The 14,084-nt window shown below is 41.5% G+C and overlaps 1 protein-coding gene across 1 annotated transcript; it reads right to left on the reverse strand.

Annotated features, from left to right (window-relative positions):
- Positions 1–44: 44 nt before the first annotated feature.
- On the reverse strand, positions 45–4,895 carry LOC134444263 (uncharacterized). The gene is made up of 10 exons (XM_063193622.1): positions 4,752–4,895; positions 3,605–3,746; positions 3,391–3,489; positions 3,004–3,133; positions 2,629–2,723; positions 2,143–2,367; positions 1,935–1,964; positions 1,578–1,814; positions 799–1,011; positions 45–355 (listed from the first exon to the last, which is right to left on the reverse strand). Exons 1-10 carry the CDS (start codon positions 4,803–4,805, stop codon positions 45–47), a joined length of 1,536 nt encoding a protein of 511 aa, XP_063049692.1. The 5' UTR covers positions 4,806–4,895.
- Positions 4,896–14,084: the final 9,189 nt, after the last annotated feature.

A 14,084-nucleotide genomic window follows, 5' to 3' on the forward strand; every position in this document is an offset into this window, starting at 1 on the left:
CTGTAAGAGTACGTTTACTCAATACACCTCTGCCTATGTCTATGTCAAATACACGTACCTGCAGCGCTAAGAGCCCCAGCCTGACCAGTCACAGTGCTTAGTCCACTTGTCTGACAGACAGATGTGTTAGCTAGGCCAGTCTGCCCAGCGGGGGTGTTGGCTGTGCTGGCCCCTAGTCCACTCATGCTGCTTGGTGTCCCCTGAGTCGTTGAGCAGGTTCTGGATCTCTCTCCAGGACCTGACATGGCTCCAGGAGCAGGAGCAGCCACCACACCCTTCTGCTGTCCCCCTCTCTCCCCTAGCCTTGGGTCTGTGGACTGCTGCTGCTGCTTGGCCAACATCTTTGACTGGAGTTCTGAACACAATGCAGCACAAAGATGTGTGTAATAATTACTATCCCCATGTGTGATATCCTCAAATGAACTAATAAATCAATAAGAACTGGCCCTGGGCACAACAAATCCTGCACCACCTGCCCGTTGCTTTCTTGACCTTTGACCAAAGGTTGACAGGATGATCTTTAGTTATTGCCCATCTTTTCTCAAGATAGAGTATAAATCTGATCTGATCTGTAATGTTTCAACAAACAACACCCCCACAATATCCCTTTACCTGAACCTAAAACCACATCACCCCACAGTAAAGTACTGTAAGGTAGGACAATTGATTGGCAATGTCTTTGTAGCTTCTATAGTTCAGAAGCACTAAACCAGATTGAGAGTGCTACACAGATACCACAAAAACTCGATGCGAATGTCAATGCCCTCTTGTCTTGTCCTGCTTTCTGTCCTAGTCTACCTGTGGCTTTTTCTGAGGTTCCCAGCATGCCTTGCTGCTGTCTGAGCAGGATGAAGGAGTCCAGCAGGTCAAAGTGTGAGCGCGGCTTTGAGGCTGTGGCCCTGCTGCGGGGAAACTCATTTGAGGAGTGAGGCTTCCTGCCAGTTGAAGTGTTGTCCACCATTTCTTTGCCCATGGTCCCATGGCTGCCTTGCAGCGGTCTCAGGGGTACGGCTGTTTGATATGGAGGGAAAAAAATGTTGCAATATACTTTATTGATATACATACTGATAGAGATTACATTTTGGTCTTGACAATAGATGATAATGCTGCTGCACGAGCTGATCCACTGTACGTCATGACAGGTAAGAACAGTTACACTGGGCACTCAGTGAACTGACTGTGTTTGAAGGAAACCGTTGCAGTTTTTTTAATGAAAATATTTTGTGTAACTTTTACTGTATTCCTTTAACTAGCATTTTATCGTGATGTCAAGCAAGTTGTTTTGAAGTGAAGCAGGTATACCACTACAGCTTTCCGGCATAAAACAGTGGCATGTTCAGTATGTTTAAGTCTCTGGCATGGGATGAGACTTATAGCAGCTTTGAATGCATTGCATCGAAGGTATCTGACGTAATCACGTTATTTTACTTCACTTTTTCAGGACATTACACATTAATGAACATATAATACATATTGTAATACATTCACTTAAATGTGCCAGATTATAGCACAAAGGCTAATTTCCATCTGTTATCTAAAACACGTTAACATTTTGGACATCATGAGCCCCATCCTACCCTGAGGTCTGTCCTCCTGGCTGGGGCTAACAATGACATCAGAGGGCCTCTCTCCTCCACCCATCCTCTCCATGATCAGCTTCTTCACAGCTCTGCCGCCCTCCTCCTGCTGCGAAGACACAGCCACCTGTTGCACCGCCCCCTGCTGCATAGGGATGGTAGGGCGCTGACTCTGACTCCAGCGCTGCTGATGTGGAGAGGACTTAGCTGAAGTCTCAAGAGGGGTCTTGGGTTTATCTTACAGAACGGAAATACAGAAATACTGTATAAACAGGACTGTTGGCAAAAGCCGAATTGCATGTGTACATACATTTTCGGCTCAAAATAGAAAAAACACACACACATGGAAATACTAACCCACATCTTCACAATTTCCTCGTAGAACATCTGAAATAGAATCATAGAATATGAATGAATAATACTGCACTGGTCTTCAACATTGCTACATGGTAAAACTAATATGCATGCATGTAGGTCATTTCAGTTTTTATTTTATATCAACAAGGACAATATAGACAAAAAATGTAAAAACTGTATACTACTTTAGCTTTCAGTACAAATCTACCATCAATCTCAGCGCCTGACAGCACTGTGAAGTCATCCAGGAGATCCGATCTCATAATACTGAGTGGATGGGGTGTCCCTTTCTCCACAAAATTGAGGTGGCCTTTAAACGGGATCTGAGGCCGCCCATCAAGTCCAATCTCTTGTGGGGATGTCGGGATGGCTAGGACCTCAAAGGCTTTTTCGAGCAGTCGCTTCAGCACAAAAGGTTTGCGGCTGGGAGGCTCTGAAATCAATTAATAGGTTAATAGTTCAGTTCGGCATACACTGTAGTTGATGGAAACATATTGTAGCATTACTGCAAAGTCCATCAAGACAACATGAAAGCAGCTGTTATCCTTTATTCTAAAGCTAATGATCTATATTACTAAAATAAAACGTGTTGAAGCTAATCTTAATTCTACCTTCAGTATACCGGTACTGTTACAAACCATATACTTGTGCTGTATGACATGATGTAAGATGTTCCGTTGTCAACTGTACGCACCAGCCAGAAGAAAGCTAGCTCTAGAGTTATGGTGCTTCTCTGCCGTCCAAACGCCTCGCTCCATCTCCTCTCGTTCACTGGCTGATAATAGATAACTGAAACACACAGACAGACTAGCCTTCATTAACTTTCTATCTGCCTGTCAGACTTTCACTAATTATGTTTTATTATCCTTGTTAAGTAAATCTTATCCTAAACAGAATATTTACTTAACACAGACAATAAAAGTCATAAAAGCATAAGCAAAGGCACAAGAAAACTAACATGGGAATAGTAAAAGTAGAAGAAGTTAAAACATTAAAAGAAAAAGAAAACATCCCATAGAAACATGTGCAGCCTTTGTGTTATTTCAACAATCCTGTCATTATGACTTACTGACTGTGGACAGGAGGCAAAGGCTCCGGCTGAAGATGACTGGAGGACAAACGCAGCTCAGGCAGTCGAGGGCGGTTATCTGGCGAGAGGAGCTCATCCAGCTCCAGCTGTGGGTACAGCCGTTGGGGTGCTGAGAGGGCATACAGCATATACAAAAAGATTATCAAGTCCATTAAAAAGACTAATAGGATTGTTATAACCACAGGTTTCAATGCTTCAATATTGAACGACAGCATCCACATTTTGTATCACCAATACTGCATACTGCATCAAAACATATGCTATCCATTTTGTACATGTTCATATACTTTCAATAAAAGAAAAATAAAATAAAAAAGACTAATAAGGGACAAAAAGAGAGCGAAAATTAGTAGAGTCCATAGAAACCTGGGGTCCTTAAATCGTCAGCCGGGAGAGGGCTCAAATTGTTGTCATGAGAGCTGGATGCTACAAAAGGATGTATTTCTTCCCGACCAGCCGGGTTTGCTGTAACACATGGACCAATAACAATGGGACCTTATTGTTTGATACTGAGACAGACCTTCTACTTGTACGAATAGGGCTTGTTGGACATTGATCCCTTTATTCAGGGGCATCTCACCATTTCTCAACAGGTCCACAGACGACATGGGGTCTTCTTCTTGCTCAGTGTGCACTTGGAGAACACTAGTGAGGTGTACCACCGACGTGCTGAAGGAGACTTTGAGAGTGCTAGAGGATTCCACTTCTAGTAACATTAAAGTCTGTAAAATGTGGACACCAAAATTGATAAGGATTGTTACTTTGGATAACATGACCTGGACTAATGAACATCTTCAGAGACATCACTTTCACATAAATCACATAAATTTTGCAGTGTCAACTCCATGCTGCTGATAGTAGTGGCACAAAAGTGTTAACCCAGTAAGACATGGCCCCCGTTATACTTTAAACCAGTGGTCCCCAACCTTTCTAGGCCTGAGGGCTACCAAGGGCTACCTGAGGGCTACCAAGGGCTACCCGAGGGCTACTTTTGTTCAAAATCCTCTACTGATGTCTTGGCATCATTCTCAAATCACACTATTATTGAATGATAATTTGTTTATTGTAAAGAATAAATAATCTCATATTTAAATCGAGAAAAGCATTAACTGTGACTAAAATCTGGTAGTCGTCACTGTTTATTTACATCCTTGGTGGGCACCTCAGAAGCTCCTGGGGGGCTACCTGGCGCCCGCGGGCACAACATTGGTGACACCTGCTGTAAACAATCTTTTACCAAAATGGCCACAAAGTAGTAGTAGCCTGGCGACGCCATCCTATGTACTCCACCCAAAGATTTTGGCTCCGCACATAGTCTGGCAAAACCCATCTAGCTCGTTTCGCTAGTAAGTGCGTTACTAATTGGTTAAGGTAACACTGTTCACAGTTTTGTTTTGTTATTTGTATGCTTTTGCGACACTATATCGTACGGTAACAGTCAAGCTAATAAAGCACAATATGAGTTTTAATTGGAATTTGGAACTCCAATGAATTTAAATAGCAGAGTAAGATCAGACCATCTCCCACCCTCCATGGAGACAGATTCCTCTTAGCTTTCGCCAGACTGTTTGACGGAGTCAACAGTCGGCTTTCGCCCAGGCTAGTGTAGTACTAGGGTAGTTAAGATTTTCAGTGGCTATCAGGGCGTTCCACTGGTGGAGTTGCGTGCGTTAAGGGGCTACATTGGACTGTTTTATTCATACTGCATCCTTTACTGTGTACTGTACCTCCTCCTCTCGAGGCGCCACTCTGCTGTACTCCTCTATGTAAGTGGACCTCATCTGGGAGTCGTCTGCATCATCACAAGAACTGGCATCGTAGGGCACGCATCTCCTGAACACAAGACATTTCCACCATCAAAACACACAGAGACATTTGGTGAAAATGAAAATGCGAAAAAATTAACAGTACATACTGCCTAAATATACGTAATAAAAGAAAAGACATTTTATTTGCAACACAGGCATCCAAATCCTCCAATGTCCCCTAAATACTTACCTAAACACACCAAAACAATTGATTTGAGTGGACAACTTGTTGGCCATACAACTTGTAGGCCTATAGAGCTTGAAAGTGACGTCACTCCCCATTTCGTGGGACCTCAACAGCGTTCTTAGCCGAAAATCGTAGCATGTAATGGCAGTATTAAAATGATATTTCGATCCCCGTCGAGTTGTGCCACGAGCATATGTTGTTTCTGATATTTTTGTTTAATTTTTCGTACTACAAACCCCAAAACTTTTTAGAAAGCTGTGTTTCTTCACATTTTTCATGCAGACTGCTTCGGAACAAAACATTGATACTTCTGCATGAATAATCTTTATCTAGCCTCTTAAACAGCATATTTGTAGCCCAGCGCATAAAATGACTGAGATCAGAAGATATTTACTCGCTACCATGTTGTTAGATGGTCAGCTTAGGTCCCGTGAAATACGGAACTAAGGGGCGGGACTTTCAAGCTCTATACCCAGAAGCTGTTTGATGATGGTCAGTAGACCACTACACAACGAATTGTTGCAAATTTAATACCACTCCAAATGAGGACGTGTATGGGAGCTTTATTTTGAGAGTTAATGGAAAAACACACACAAAGATCTTGGTGCTGGACAAGGCAAATTACAACATTTGTATTTTTGTTTGGCTTTGAGATGAGAGGCGGCCCATACATGGGTTCTAAATTTTGTTTATAACCTGACTACGTGAACCTAGCTGCGCACACCTCAACCTCTGATTGCTGCAAACCGCTGTCGGTCAAAAAATTAGCTCACATGGTTGGCTGCCAGTGTCTTGCCCCTCCTCATAAAAACGTGTTTACAAACACTGAAAACCCATGTATACCCAAAAATGAGATCCTCCGACAGCGTGCCCCCCATGGGCATCCGTAGGGGGTCGGCCAGCAGCAATGGCTTCAGGCGGCTCAGCTTGGCCTGCAGAGTTGGCATGTGCTTCCTGAACTGATGCACGTGGGGACTGACCATCAACTCCTCCAATCTAAGGCCTGGAGGTGGAAGATTCAAGACAGTGAAGTGAAATACAATACAGTCGAATAGAGTGGAGTATAGGACCAGAGAAAGTAGAGAGAACGGCAACTGCCTCTTTATGGCGTCACCTCCACACTAGAATAAAACAAATATAGAATATGCTGTAAAATGCATAATAGAATGCAAAACTGTAAAATAGAATGCATATTTGTCACTATACTGTACATACAGTACAATGCATACATCCAATGATGCTGAAAGCATCTCATTTATCAATACAACATTGTGTGTTATCTATTTACAACAAAGCGTTCATGGCTGAGATTTTAACATATTGCGAACCAGAGTTGTGGACTCAAGTCATGTGACTTGGACTGGAGTCTGACTCGAGTCGTCAATTTGATGACTTCTGACTCGACTTGATTAAATGTCTAAAGACTTGTGACTTGACTTGGACTTGTGAACACATACTGTACAGCTTAGAATAATTTCTAGCCACTCTAGTGCAATTCTAGTGCATCGCGCACCGTTAAGTCACATAATTTCCCATCACGTCTATTCTATTCACTTGGTCTTAAGTCTGTGCTATACATCTTTCTGTGTACTTCAGTTTGTCATTATGTGTTTTATAGTGTTTTGTATGTGTTGAAGTGTTTCACAGTTTTCTATCATTATATTACAGTATTTATAGCCCAGTAAACCAGCGCCACCCACTGGATGCTGAAATTTTTCGACTGCGAGTGGTCTAGCCTCGGATCGGTGGAACATTTTGAACACATTGCCATAAGTCTGGCAGACCAATCACAACGCAGAGATTTGTTTTGAATCAAAGCGGGTGGGGTTTTGAGGGACTGACGACGAAGCTCGCAACGTTGGGAAAGCACATCAACAAATAAGATCGCTGATTGGTCAGAGCGCCGGCCTATAGGCACAGGCACGGTTTGAAAAACAACAGGTTGTTCTCATCAACAATCTTCAGATGTATTGTTCATCAAGGCCAGACTAAATTACTCAGTCTCACATTTAGGCTGGTTTAACAGGTTACAGTATTTATACTTTTATTCTCAGCTCCAGCCTCTTACTGCAGGTGGGCCCGTCGACGGGCCTATTCACTCTTTGCTGAAAATACTCAACTACATCATAACAACATTGCTATGACAAAAGGAGTCATAGGTAACTGATTAAGATTTGATCATTACCATTTTGGTGACAATGTTACAATAGAGGCTCTGTGTTAAGTGGCTAAGCCTCATTGCACTGTGTACAACAACAAGATTCTATTATATCCCAAACGAGTTGTGAAACTATTACAAATACATCACCTTTGCACTACAATTTGAAACACAATCAAACTACCTACTTTCATGATCTTCTTCGCTTGAGGTTTGTAGAGGAGCTTTGGTAAAGTCATCAACCAGGCAAGAGTCCCTTTTGGCTACTGCCGGCGTAGCCAGCCACAGAGCCTCCTCAGTCTCTGGGTAGGCCTGGGAGTCGGGGTTGGAGCTGGGAACGATCTCCAACACTCCTCCAGCAATGAGGGTGAGAGCAGCATTCATTCTTTATCACACACACACACACACACACACACACACACACACACACACACACACACACACACACACACACACACACACACACACACACACACACACACAGAAAACATGAGATGTTTTGGACCGTCTGTCCCTTACCGTTATAATAATATTATTTTGTACTGTACTTTATCCTACTTTTCCAAGGGTTGCATGGGGAGTACTGTACACCTCAGCTGCTCCAATACCGATCCATTCATGTCCAAGCGGCTGCCGGGAATGACCTTGCCTGCCATGTCATCAAAGTGCATCCTCTCAATTTCATTCAATTTAACATCTTAAGTTAATAGTACAAGAAAACATAACCATTGCTTTGGGGCAGGTCTGGTCTGCTGCTATGAAGCCATGCAGTCTAACCTCGAATCCATGACATCCGGTAGTTGTCATCCGGCAGGACACCACTATGCAGGTAGATTTGGTCTGTGCTTATGTTGAAGGGCAGTGGCAGGGCCAGACAACTCATTGTCAGCTTACGCCTTGCTGTGGCCTATTCAATATGAGAAGTACGTGGAAGTTGACATCCAAGGCCAGTGTGAACATTGCACTATAATACACTTAGCTGAAGCTTATATCCAAAGCAACTTATTATAGGGTGGTAATAGTCCCTGGAGTATTGCGGGGTTAAGGTAAGTGCCTTGTTCAAGGGCACTTCAGCCATGGAGGAAGGGATTTTAACACTAGAACTACCAGGATTTTTCTGCCTACCTAGAAGTACCAGAGAGGGGTCATTTGACCCCGCGGCTTTTATCTAATACACTAATCACTCATTTTGTTATGGTAATGAGGCTGTTTGGGGGCCGTGTGTGGGGTGAGGGGTGAGGGGGTCACACCTTACAGTGCTAACAGCCAAGACAAACAGGGTCAGACAGCTTCTTCCCAAAGGCTGTCAGCCTCCAAAATCACCACAGGTAAATAGCAACTTGCATGAAGATATCAGCAGCAAAGACAGATAACACAGTTTGGCGGACAGTGTGTTACAGTTTTTCTCCATTGGTTTGGCTCATTTCTTGAAACTGAGATGTCATTCTCAAAACATGGACAAATCCCAAAACTAATTTGCAGTTCCTCACAACAGAAAGGCATTTATCATTGCTTTCATCAGAATTTCAAATGCTTTTGTACATGTCTCAATCATTTAGTATATCATTGCAAATGGCTATGTACAAGTATCCTACAGTTAACACAATCAGCTTACATTTAGTAGAATTTTCAAATGAATGTACCTTGCTGATCTATCCCAATTGGTTGATTCTCAGTGTAATGGTTGTCCTGAAAACATGTCAGCACATTTTCTTCATATAAGTCATCAATGAACGTGTGAATGTCCCATGTGATCATGACGTATCATATGACTGCAACCAGATAATGGTTGAATTACAGTTTTTCTCGATTGGTTTGGCTCTTTTCTTGAAACTGAGATGACATTCCTATAACCATTGGGTCATTTGGCCAAACATTCTTACACTTCTGCACAACAGTTCAGATAACTAGCAAAATGTCATATACCTCCCAAAACACCTCATTCTTGCATCAGCACTAAACCGTCTCACATATAAATAGTCAGTACCATCAAAATGGCATAGATCCTTCTCAATTGCTTTGGCTCATTTGCATTCATTTAGTCCTTCTGTCAAAATAAACTGGATGGTTCAGCATAACTACATGGATCCTCATCACTCGCTCATATCACCCCAAAAACAGTTTACCCATGTGTCAAAACTAAATTTCTTCCCCACATATATCATCAGTACCCCCAGACTACATTGTCCCTTTGCCATTGTGTAAGCACTGCCAGTCAAAATGGTTAGGTGTTTTATCTACGTTCAGCTAACAGATTTCGACTATGTATAAAAATGAAAAAGTGAGTGAAACCATTGAAGTTTGACAACACAGATAATTTACCAAGGACATTTATCAGTAACTTTCTTTACTGTAAATTCATATACAGAAAGTAATGCCCATATATCACAGGTTTCTCATGGGTTTGGCTCATTTCTCAAAACAGAGATAACATTCACAAAATAACATGGACAAATGCCAAAGCAACTAGCAATTGTTCAAAACAGAATGTCGTTTGAAAAAAATGTCATGAAATTAGCCAAATAACAGAGGAAACTGTAGTATACACGGTTGTAAAATTATTTTTAATTACAATAAGTTAAATAAGTTAAGTTACAATACCATCTGACCTGTTGAACATTTACTATGTAATGAAATTCTTAAAATATGATATCCTTGACTGTTTTGGGAATTGCGTAGACCACTTTGCATATGATGACTTACACAATGAAATAATGCTGACGTGTTTTGGAGAGGGCAACCATTAGACTGAGAATTGTCTAATTCGTTTAGATAAGCAAGGTCAATTTATTTGGAAAATGTGCTAAATCTATGCTGAATGTGTCAACTAAAGGGTATTTGTACATATCCATCTGCAGACGTGTACAAAGCATTTGATATCTGATGAAAGCAATGAAAAATGCCATTCTGTTTTGGGAAATTGCAAGTTGGTTTGGGGATTTGTCCGTGTTGTTTTGAGAATGTCATCTCAGTTTCGAGAAATTAGCCAAACATATCGAGAAAAACTGTAACGTGTGAATCTCCCATGCCATGTGACCATAACGACTCATGTGAATGCAACCTGGCAATTGTTAGATGGATAAATACCAGTGCATGTGGACTACTGCTTCACTTCCCTCAAGAATTTTGTGGTGAAAGAAGCTCCTCTCCAAGGAACGAAGATGCAGAGATACAGCACTCAACAGGCATTGGAAATGATCCACACACACACACACACACTGTGTCTCAAGTGACAGCTGTGAGGTGCTAACAGCCACATTTCCACAACAAAAGGAGTGTCCGCAGGGGGTCCAAAGGGTCAAATGACCCTCTTGTGGGGCTTTTAGGTAAAAAGGTCAATTGACCCCTCCGTGGTAGTTCTAGTGTTAAAGGGTAGGGATTGAACCAGCAACCCTTTGTAATCTACAGTCAAACTCCCTAATCGTAAATGATAAATATAGAGGGAAATATTGTTTACAGCCAAACAGGAGACTTACCTCATACACATAGTCAATTGACTTGTATTTGTTGATGGAAAACATCCTTCTTTTATGACAGGCCATTATGGTCCTGTTGTGGTGATGTTATGGTCGTGGATCTACAGACAGAAAAGGGAACTTGGCGGGTGAACCGGGGACTGCTCGTTTTTCCGACGCCTATTTGGTCCGATCTGTCAATAGTCTTACAGACCTTTTACCCAATAAAATGAAACCCTTTGTCCAGACAGTCCAATGTTCCGACCAAACGCTGCTTTAGTGGTCAGACAGCTGTCTGTGACAGGTAAGGTTTAGGGAAAGTTTTGGTCAAGGCGCACAAATTTTAACCTGGTTCTCACGCAGATGGATACGCGAGCTCACGAAGTGTAACGAAGATGCACGCAGCACAATTGTCTGCGCGAGAGCCAGGTTATCAAACTAGTGGGCCCCAGGCAGGAAAACAGGAGCAGGACATAGGACATGTGGAATTATGATGACCGACCCCCAACAGCCATTGGTCGAAACATTGAGCTATCGGAGCAAAGGGTTTAATTTAGCCTTATTATTTCGAGTTAATGGGCTGCAGGATCAATGGGACATTTTCGGAATATTGACGCGTCGGGTGAACCTAGCAGCCAGTCACCATCAGAGAAATATAGCTTTGCGACCACGACATCTTCTCTCAGTCTGAAAAAACATATTGTTGATTCACTTACCACTGACTGATGAAATATCTACGCTGGATGGCAAGAAGGTACTGGACGACGAGGTCGTCATTAAGCTTGGTGTTGCAGAGTTTTCTGATTTTAGTGGAAGCTGTTAGCTGCACTACTAACACTGGCTAACACAACAAACTCGAGCTAGTTGTGTTGAACTGTAATTATGTCACACGTTAGCAGTTGACTGGTACTACATTCCAGCAAAACACGAGTCCTATACTATTCAAAATGGTTAATAATATAATAAACATGTGTTTCCGCTTTAATAACATACAGCAGGCCTACTCCCTCTGTTAGTGCGCTCGTGATGATGATGAATGATCGCGCTGATCGCGCCCTTCAGTCAAATGGAATGTGTACACAACACAGCTGGGTCCTTGTTGTAACATCAACTTCAGCTCAAATTTGTAGAATATTGGAATAACTGAAGTGTGTGTGTTGTTCAGGCAGTTGAGAACAACCAACATTTTCATTATTATTGGGGTGTTTTTCCCCCTCCACCTTCATCTTTGAGGGTCAAAATAGAAATCTCGGCACGACACCCTCACCACCTAAATTCAGCACCTAAATCACAGCAATATGATTTATTGTCCAATAATTAATTAACAATAGTTAATTGTGATTTTGTTTGAGTCTTTTTTTTTATCCCCTTCCAGTTCAAAAGGCACTGTTGCTGCTGTTTCAGTGATATTTGAGAGATGTGAAAATATGCATCCATTCCCTTTACAGTTTTTCTCAATTGCTTACACACAATTTCCAGAGTGAGTTCTCGAATTCTCAAAACTCTACACACAAATCCTCAAAACTCACACACAACGGGCAAAACTCCCCACTACCCCTGAAAAATGCACGTCTTGTCTCAATACAATGAACTCTCTTCTAAAAAGGCAATTTCGCTCTCAAATGACACACACAAGCAGGCATTTTAATACACTCTTATGTGAACCATTTAACACCAATATGCAAAAGGTAAAACTCTATACTCAACTTGACACACAGTAGGCCGAAACTTATTTTTTTCATTGTTCTACTTACTAAAGAGGGTATTTTTCTGTAGTAAAATACTGAAATATTGTTTTTAGACTTCTAGATGTGTGGCTAAAAATATATTTTACATATTTTTCTGACATTTTAAAAAATGCACTAATTTATTGCAAAATATTGGGTAACCACATGAAACTGATCTCTTGTATAACATCTTTTGGAGTTCAAAAACTAAACAAATGCGTGTTATCACTGCATCCACTCATGTTTTTATCAATATAACATGCACTGTGTGTCCTTATAAGGTGATGATTGCAGATATTAAACAGGTATGAAAGGAATTTGCCAATGTGATGAGGAAGTACACATAGTGTCGCAATTGATTTTAGCATTTTGAACGATAGTGTGTTCAATGCAGTGTTAATTTCGTCAGCTTTTTTTTATTTAGTCTTAGTCTTAGTCACAATGACGAAAATCAATTTTAGTCTTAGTCATACTTTAGTCATTGCCTTCCCAATTTAGTCTTAGTCTTAGTCAAAATGACGAAAATCAATTTTAGTCATAGTCAAATTTTAGTCATTTTAGTCATTTTCGTCAACATTTCAAATTTTAGTCATTTTAGTCAATATTGTGGTGTAAAATAAATAACCTACAATGGCTATTGTTATTTCAGAAAGTATTACTAATATAGCCTATTGCAGCAAATATTCACCTTGTTACTTGGTCATTTTCCACCAAAACCCAAATCAGTCATTTCAACATCATAGAGCAAAAGAGCATCGCGCGCACGCACGCACACACACACACACACACACACACACACACACACACACACACACACACACACACACACACACACACACTTCCAGGTGCAGGCTGCTCGCTCTCTCTCTCTCCCTCCTCTCTCTCTCTCTCTCTCTCTCTCTCTCTCTCTCTCTCTCTCTCTCTCTCTCTCGTGCATTAGAAGCTGCTGCATATTATTTGATTTTGAGTTTGATCACGGAGGAAGCTATGCTCTTCTTCACCTGACCGCGTGACTTAAAGCCTGCAGATTGCCGGCAGTGGGAAGACCAGACATCCCAAGTCTCCATGAAGTTCAAGAAGTCTCCCTGATAGTGGCTTCCCGATGACCACGAGTCAGATAAAATATTGCTGATGTTAGACTATGCAAGTTAGCGGTTTTTGTTTTCAATTGGCAATGCGACTAGAACGACAATGACTCGTGCGTCGTGCGTGGAATAGGCTTAAATAGATTGCGCGAGCACACTTCGTATGCCCTGCAAAAGTCCCAGGAAAAATAGTTAGGCAGGGGTTTACAGACTGGACAATAGAAAGGACATGGAGGCCCTACAGTATATCACGAAAGTGAATACACCCCTCACAGTTTTGCAGATTTTTGAGTATATCTTTTCATAGGAAAGCATTACAGAAATGTAACTTTGACACAATGATTAGTGACCTTTTAACAACATATTTAACCGCTTAAATTTCTTGTTCACTCAGAAAAAAAACAAAATACAGCCATAAATGTTTGAACATGTACTCACAAAAGTGAGTACACCCCAGATTAAAATCCGGTAGAGAAGGGGCTATGTTGGCTCGAATCGTCTCGAAATGAAAAGGGATGACAAGGGAGGTCATCAGTGTGCGTTTCAATCTTTCTTTGCATTGAACTTTTACATTTTGAGTCTGCATCTGGCTTAAATAGATTGGTGTGAGATTTGAATGCAATCCTATGGAGAATATCAT

This window comes from Engraulis encrasicolus, chromosome 3 (genome assembly GCF_034702125.1).
Source record: "Engraulis encrasicolus isolate BLACKSEA-1 chromosome 3, IST_EnEncr_1.0, whole genome shotgun sequence".
In the NCBI taxonomy this organism is placed as follows: Eukaryota; Metazoa; Chordata; class Actinopteri; order Clupeiformes; family Engraulidae; genus Engraulis; species Engraulis encrasicolus.